At 35.1% G+C, this 9,220-nt stretch overlaps 1 protein-coding gene across 1 annotated transcript in view; it reads right to left on the bottom strand.

Moving 5' to 3' along the window:
• Nucleotides 1-9,220, bottom strand: part of LOC105623408 (aryl hydrocarbon receptor protein 1-like) — a 212,660-nt gene that overhangs the window by 27,760 nt on the left and 175,680 nt on the right. Inside the window, exon 4 of the mRNA XM_012204801.1 lies at nt 4,294-4,383. Coding sequence (XP_012060191.1) covers nt 4,294-4,383 — 90 coding nt within the window. The remainder of the gene's footprint in view (nt 1-4,293; nt 4,384-9,220) is intronic.

Here is a 9,220-nt window from a genome sequence, read left to right as displayed (position 1 = left end):
CGTACATATATATATATATATATATATATATATATACGATACTGTTGCGTGCATTGTTACATCTCAATGGATACTCGTGCACGAAAGTTGGCGTAATAATTTGAGCTTGTTAAAGAATACGGATGAAGGGTCTTTCAATATAATTTCCAACGCGTGTTCCGTAAGATCCGTTTACGAACAACGTTGTAAGATACTACCGCGCTTACTAGAAAATCCGCATCATAAGAAGCGTATAAAACATGAGTGCGCATGAATAATCAATAAATTATGAGATTGATAACTACTGCGATTTTGTAAAAATAAAAAGGCGAATGAAGTGTTGTAAGATTCGTCCTCACTTTCTCATTGCCAAGTAAAAATATATTAGTTTTGAATATATAAAGTTAAATAAACGTAACTTTATGATTGATTTTTAAGATAAAGTCTTAAATATATATTAAATTAGAATATTCCATAAAGCTAAATTATATTCTAAATATTATTTTTCTGTAAGACATATTTCGTTAATAATTATTTTCTAACATATTCTTATGACACGTAATTAATAAACTTTATATAACATTCTCAAATTATAAGTTTTGTTGTTAATACCAATAATAAACCATCAAGTTTATTTTATAAAAAATTTATAAAAATTATTTAGCTATCAATATATCACAAGATAATAATAACTTCAAATTATAATGTCGAACATTTGTGAGACAGATTAATTTCTATCAGTATAAATTTTCTTTAGGGCAGTTATTAATAAAATGCACAATTCAAACGCCGGATCTTAAAACTTTATAAAACTGTACAGCACTTTTTTTTCCCACAATCATATTCGCGTGGATTTTTGCAAGAAGTCGATTTGACTTCCGTCATTCCCAGCGAAACCGGGGTAGGATGATTTCCGTCGGTGATTTCAAACGCATAGATACGCGCATACATATGCGCATATCGCGAGGGGTATTTAGGAGGAAATCTAGAACGCTCATATAACAAACCGCTTCTTGGTTCTTTTTTGTTGTCTCGGATATGCGGTCATCGAGTCAGAAAATCATCGTCCGCTATTTTCTGCAATTCATACTCAACGCGTTCGCGTGCGCCCCGTATAGAGAGTCATCGGCTCGGGAAATCATCATCCGTCATTTTTTACAATGTATGCACATTGCGCTCGCGTGCGTGCCCGGATCCCTCTCGATGTGTACCGAAGGGGCTCGAGTGACGGTATTATGCCGCGGGTAGTCGAGTACCTATTCCCCATATAGACGGATGGATGATTTTTTAATGCGCTCTCATGTGGACGGCTAATGATAATGTGATCGGATTCAGCCATTTTTCCCGAAATACGTAATATATGCCATGTCGCAAATATCTTATGCCATCTCTTGCATTCGTAGAGTTCAGAAGCCGAATTATAAGGTACAATTCTTATAGCGTACTTATAACGTTGCATGTAAATTAATTTTAAGATAATATATCATATTTACAATCGAGAATTGTTGTTAATAAATTATGTTTAACCTGGGAATAATCAGAGTGTTATTATATTATAGCGATGAAAAAATTATATTATAGCGATGTGGATTGTAAAATGGATATTGTTTAATATATTTTCTTTCTATTTTAATAACTTTTTATTTTCTTTTTTAATAATTATTCTTTATGAATCTCTAAATGTGCATTTCTCAAGCATTAATAAATTGAAAAACAGTTAATAACATAAAATATGTTGTTAATAATAGTACGTATAGAAAAAAAAAACTTCACTGATTCAACAAAAACTACAGGCATAATATACGGACAGTTTTCTGTGTTAAAGTAGTAAAGTTGACAGAACTGAATAACATTAGCGATTTGTTAAACCATTAAATCTTTTTAATTATAGATTGAATCCGCGCAGTAGATAAGCTATAGCTTTGCTGTACTATTTTTTTTCGATATTTTTACAATTTTTAATTAAGATGTAAAAACATCTCAGATGATCATTTACATAAACAAATAGTTACTCTCAGCTTAAATAATACATTTATCAATTATTTTCTTCAAACTTCTGTATGTGGAAACATGAATTATTCCTGTGATCGATTTCGCGTTTCGGCACCGAGGATTTGGCGAATTTGAGAAATGAGAAATCCATCGACACACTTCACGCCGTCATCAAGTCGCGGGTTACGGAACAATGGACGCTGAGAGCACGGACGATGCATCGGCGGAATATAGCATAAAATCGGTTTCTACACTGTGTACACAATTCTCTCGCGTGGAACCAATAGTCCGCGCCGAGGCTGTGGTTACACATAGCCGCTTTATCATTAAGGGGAAACCTCGGTGTTCGAGCGAGGTCCGGCCGAAGTATTCAAATGATCGTGCGCGGGAACGCCGGTAGCAATCGAATGTGCAACAGTGTGGATCGTGGCCGCGCAATTAGATTCGGTCTGCACGGCGAATCGGGATCGGATGTTCCGTGGTTCCCACACCGCGCGGGTGCATCGCCACGCCGAGAAAACCAGCCGGAGACGATCCTCTCCTGATCGTCGCTGTCGCGGCCGAATAAAATCGCCGGAATTACGTCGCCCTTAACGAAGCTCTGCCCAGCAAGATTATCCGATGTCATAATTAATTAAGGATCGTCGCAATTTCGATTTGGCATCCCGCTTCTGATAACAGTCTCTTATTCGACAATTCACGTTTATTTGAGACACTCGCGTATGCAAATCCGTGACTACGGACGTGTACCACGGCCGAATCCGGATTCCGTTCACAATGAATTAGGATAATTGAAATCGCGATAATTGAGACTCGGCGCATCGCCGCACGCCGTCTGAACATCGAATTGCAAAAAGAACTCGTCGAATTATCATATTGAATATTAATGCTCTTGCCTATTCACTTTAGCCATCTTGAATTATGACGTCAGAAACGAGAAAATATATACTGTGTTATAAAATGTGAATATATAAAATGTGAATATTTTTTAATAAAACAACATTTGCAATCGATAGAATAGACTTGTAAAATATATTTGAAGTTGATTTACATTTAAACAAATTCTAAACATTAATATATTTCTTTGAATAAGTATTTACTTGCAAATAAATATTCAAACAAATATTTATTAACATTTAATTTTTTTTCAGTGTATGCTAATTAAAAAGCAAGCTTTATAACAGCTATCGAATTGAAATAAATATTAAATATTATTTTATTCTATTCCGAAATAAAAATAAGTTTTCAGTGTACTTTACAAATACTCTATCAAATGCAAATATTGTTTTATTAAAAAAATATTTTTATGTTAATTTTTATTTTGCAAGAATTTTCATTATGTTTTTTGCTTCTGACGATCATCATGAAAAATCCAATGTGGAAGTCTTAAAAAACGTCCTGTTTTAAAAACAGGTCCAATTCTTATGGCTCATTATAACTTGATTTACATTTTTATCGTTTGTCTCATTCATTCAGAATGTTTTTAATATTAATGTTCCCCAGCAATCATGCTCCATTTCTCAAGTAACTCGAAAATTATTCTAGATAGAAACATTTACAAATCTGACAATCATGAATTATTAGAGGCAAAATTTAGACATGATTCTTCTACAAGAGTTAGTAAATTGAGATTTTTCCATTCGAGCATCAAACAGATTTGTCTAAGCTGAGCCAGACAATATCGTGAGCGTGTTGCTCGTTTGCGTCGATGACCCACTGTTACTACTGAAAAATGTATGTCGGCCGTCAGTCCTGGTGGATGGGTACATTGTCTTGCAAAAGGGATGATGCCTCGGGCAAACGTGACACGTACGGCGAACTTGACTTGACAGCGTTGGCGTGACTGCCGCATGTTAGGTGTGGACACACGTTGACTGAAGATAAACTAACAACGAGGGTGAACTGTCTTTAGAATTACCTTGCAAAGGGGAGACAAATGCGCAAGCATCTTCGATCTATAAATACATCGACGATTTCACCTTTAAAATACGCAAGTGATTTTCCAAACATCATTCGGATTTGTCGGCAGAGATTTATGCGTCAAGGCCGGATAAAATTAGATATTCGATTTCGAAAACAGCATTATGTGAAAAGAGTTGTTATTTTAATTATATTATTATCTAACGATTTGTTCCGCTTGTTTTACATATAATATTATAATGTTATTTTAATGTCATATGTTATAATGTTATAATGTATTTATATAGTAATATAATACGTCTATTATTCTGAATATAAATCCAATGATTTTAATGTTCTATATTCTGTATCTCTCTTTTTCTTTGCTATATTAATACAACGCCTTAATTATAACAATCATACCTGATGGAAGCCAAGATAACTCTCTATGCTATGAGTAGCGAAAAACACTTCTCCGTCGCAAGTCAATATTAGCAGGAACCCATTCAGTGCCTGGAACAGAAAATCGATCCGACAAATTAAATTACACATGAATGTACGTGAAAGCAACTAAGTACATATACTACAAACACACACAGATTAATTAATTTTGAATAAAATGTTAACATCCACTTTTCCATTTTATAAAAATATTATGTTAATATAATAATTTATAACGGCGAAACTGAGTCTTCTTTCAATGGTCAATCAATCAAAACATGTAAAATTGTTCAGTATTGAACATAATCGAGTAGAGACTGCTCCGTTTGCATCGGATCGAGGCTCAAGAGGCTAATTCGTGGTACGGATAAGTTAGGGGCACAGCAAAATACAGGTTTAGACGTTGTTAGACGTATGCGGGAGTACACCCCGTGCGAATAGAATGGCGGCACGAGAACGAAAGGGTACGTTGCCTTTTCGAAACCGAAGGTTAGCGTTTTGCAGTGGCATCGATCGGAAACGTTCCAGAAAGTTTTCTCATTTGTCTGCTGACTCGATACCAGCAAATATCAAACGAGCTTGCACAACTCGAGTGTTCACCTCGAAGCCCAAAATACCTGTTATTCTCGTAGCTTTCTCACGAGAGGGAAACATACCTTCGTATGTATATTCAACCAATAGATATCGAAATTGAGAATCGATCGATACGATAAACGTTAAATTACGTTAAATTTTATGCGTTAAACATAAGAAGAAAAAATAGTTAAGAATATTAATTAATAAAATTAATTAAAAAAATAAATACAACAAAACTTATCTAATAGTTACAAAATAAATAAACTTATCTTCTAATAGTTAAAAAATCAATAAAACAATTCATATCCATAAATTTTTAAATTTTTAGAACTAGAGAAAAAGACGAAGTATAAGTTGAATCGAGATTAAAGTTAATCTATATTGGTGGAAATGGGCATTACTTTGCGTTATCAAATTTATAGATTATAAATTTTCAAATTATTATAAAATAACATCAAAGTGCAAGTTGCACTTAAGATAAAAAATTGAGCGAAAAAACTGAGCGAAAAAATCCGTTTGATAATTTATTATGTCCAATAATGTTTGTAGCATGATGATAGCAGAATTTCCTATAAAAAGCAAACTTTGGAGTGAATGAATCTTAAGAACAAAGGCTACCGGTATATCGATAAGAATAATTCAAGTAAATCACGTAATCCGACGTGGCACACACGATTAAGCTTTCCGAAATACAGAAGCAATTTCGAGCCGCCACGCGAGAATAGTGCGGCGGCACGAAAACGGAAGGGTGCGTTGCCTTTCGGAAAGCGGAGGGCGGCGAGCGTTGTTTCTCGCTGGGAACGCGTTGAAAACGCCCCGGGAAAGTTTTCCCATTTATCGGTGGTCCCGATACCGGCAAATACCAAACGAGCCCTCGGCACAACGGAGCCGAATGCGGCGCATCGAAGCCGAAAATATCCGTCCCAGTTTTAGCAGTCTTCGGCCCGCCGCCCTACGCCGCTCGGAAACGGGGTAGGAAACCATTTAAAGCCTCGTCCGCTCTCCGCGTTTCTGTGAGCTAAATGTATATTGTTTTGTTTTATTTCACGGTGGCGGTGCCAGGCACGCCAGACCGCGGAAACTTATTGTTCTGAAATATGACGAGCAACGCCAAAACCGGCCAGAGCGTAGAAAGAAGACATACTGTTTCAGCTATACGCAGGCTTGTTAATTTAATTTCCAACAAATTTTTTATTTCAACAATTCCGTTTTAATTCAACACGCGATTATGATGACGTACGTGTAAATAAATAACAGCTTCTTAAATCAAGGCTCGATTAAATTAAGACCTAAGGATATCAGGTATACAGTCTCTGCAATAATTAACTCCACTTAGAAATTTATACTTTTTGTATAAAAATGAACACATAAGACAATTCAATAAAGTTAATATTTATATTTAACAATACAATTTTATACCTTAAATGAAAATTTTCTGATTTCATTTTAATTATTATTAATAAAAAAACTACGTAGCCTCCTTGAAATAATTTTTGATAGATTTTAAATCGCCGTAAAATTTTTTTGTACTTTCAAATATAATACTTTCAAATATAATATGCAGAAAAACCTGTATCTTAAAATATCTTTTTCATTTTTAAAAAATAATTGATTATTTTATTATAATGATTTTATAAGTTAAAATAATTATTTCTGTTTAAAGAAGATTCTCGTCTTTGCTGCTTTTCTTCTGATGATTTTGGTACATAAAAGATACTGGTGCATAACTGTCTCTCTTCAACGCGCCGACGCGATGTGTGCCAGTAAAGTTGCAATAATTGCAGGTATCTCGCGGCTTCTTAATCCATAATTGCCGACAATCTTACAAAGAATGATGGACTTTGTAATATCTTATTAATGCTAAGGTAAAATAAAGGTTATATTTTTTAGAAGGAAAACATTAAGTAATTATCGTAGTAATGCGCGGTTTAACAGTTTCACAGTTGAAATTTTTAGACATATTTTTTTCAAAAAGACAGATTTTCATAAGTAAATTTACATAAATAAATTTTGAATTGATCTATTGGATTATATTATATATTTGGATTATATATTTGGAAAGTATATTTACAAATCTTACTTTTGGTCATTGGCAAGATGTTATTGATTAGATGTATATGTTATGTGAATATTGCAATGTGAATATTGCAATGAAAATATTGTCAGAATGTAACAAAATTTGCATTTCTCCATTTAATATTCTCAATAAAATTGGAATTTTTATTTCTAGTAACATTGCACTTACTAGGATAATATTTTAGGGTTATATTTTCTTATGAAAAATTCTTAAATTCTTAAAGAAAGCGTAAATAAGAAACGTATCTTCTAATCTATTAGTGTACAATTTTACTGCCACTTTATAATATAAGAATTTATTTCACACAAAATAGTGCAACGTTTAATTACATTTCCAAATATCCTTGGAATCGAAAAATTTAATGCAATTTAATGGAAAAAAAACTCGTTCTGTCTCGTCACTCATTCACACATCGACCAAGTATGCAACCCTTCGTGCAACCCTTATGATTAAATATGTCACTGTGTCAAACTCTCGGTTTCATTTTCCGGTCGCGGAAACAGGCACCCTGATTCCACCCTGCGATAGCGTGGCATACAAAATGGCACGCGTTTCCGAGGGATCGCATGCGCGGATGCTGCGTTTCGATTGGTTAATCCGCAGGGTGGGCTTCTACGTTGCGTCAATACGGATGTGCGCCCGAGGGGGTGAGCGACCCTCTCGCTTCACCCCATACTGTACCACTCCGCGTACGGACACGGAGCTATAATAGGATTTTCTCCTGTGTGTTTTCCCCTTTCCCATCCTTACGAAATGGCCGACATAGCCATTCCACGGAAGGCATCATCCCGCGAGACTCGTTCGTCGTTACTACTATAATTGTATTGTTTGGGGAGGTAATCGAGTTTTCTCGATCGACCGACGGAGTCTTCACGATTACGATTATCGCTTCGTTCGAGTTGTTTCATGTTACGATAAAATACTAATAATATTTAGGTGAACGATACATCTCGAAGTAAATGCAGATGCAATGTGCATCATGCAATTTCTAATGTGTTATATTTACAGTAGCACGAATTAATTAATCCATTTCATAAAATGAATGTTCTCATTTCTTACAAAAATTATTCAAAACAAAAAATATCTTCAGAATTTCCGAAATATACACTGAAAGAAAAGATAGTTGCCGCAGCAACCAATTTTTGGTAGTATTAGTCAATCGAAATCCTATACCGACATTGCGGATAGGCTAATACAACTAATAATTGGCTGCAGCAACCAAAAATTGATTGTTGCAATCAATTAAAAATGCTATGCCATATTTTACCATCTAATTTGCTGCAGCAGCCAATCTTTTCTTTCAGTGTATTCACGAGATTAAGCTTTTTCAATTCAGCAAAAGTGAGAAAAAAGAAGCGAAAAAATGTAGAAATAAAAAGCCAGCAATGCAATAACAAATATTTTAAAAATTATGAAAATTATCCAAATTATATTGTGTTTATCTCATTTCGACTAAAGCAACATCATTGCAATTAAAATCATTTTGAAACAATGAAATAAAAAAATAGAAAGAATGTCATATTAACTGACAAAAGACTTATTCAGCACTAAAATATCTAATAATATATTTCGACAAATTTAGTTCATTAATGTGTCGCAAATTGAAAAAAAATTAAAAAATACTGCTATAGATATAGATTAATGCACGATCGAGAGAGAAAATTGAATTAAATTTATCATCTCGATTAGGTGAGCATTATCCATGTGTTAATTAATTTAACATCTATAATAGTTTCCGATGAACGATCACCGAACTTGAGGAACGCCGTTCAGTTTCTTGAACTTGGGAGCGCGATTGCCCGAGATTCCGCAATCTGCATACCGGCGTATCCGATTGTGCTTCGGGGCTCATGTCCGTGCCCGTGACTCTCGCTCGCATGATGGAAGAAAATGGAAAGATTTCGTGCGTGAAGTATTATTGGCGACCTGCTAATGCGGGAGAGTCAAGGTGAGGATGAAGGGGTATTAGAAGTTCACGCTTGGACGGAACACGCGAGTGCGCCCGCGAGTGGCACGCGACTGATTCGCCGGGTGGCTCACGCGAGAAATAGAAAATCATGTGTGTGTGTGTGTGTGTGTGTGTGTGTGTGTGTGTGTGATGTGTGCGTGCGTGCGTGCGTGCGTGCGTGTGTGTGTGTGTGTGTGTGTGTGTGTGTGTGTGTGTGTGTGTGTGTGTTCTTCTTCTCTTCTTCTTCTCTTCTACTCTCGTACTAACGAACGAACGTAACGTACGTAGTACGTATTATATATATATAT

The sequence above is a fragment of the Atta cephalotes genome (assembly GCF_000143395.1).
Source record: "Atta cephalotes unplaced genomic scaffold scaffold00057, whole genome shotgun sequence".
Lineage (NCBI taxonomy): Eukaryota > Metazoa > Arthropoda > Insecta > Hymenoptera > Formicidae > Atta > Atta cephalotes.
The sequence above is the reverse complement of the archived record's forward strand: the minus strand, read 5'-3'. Positions and strand labels throughout refer to the sequence as shown.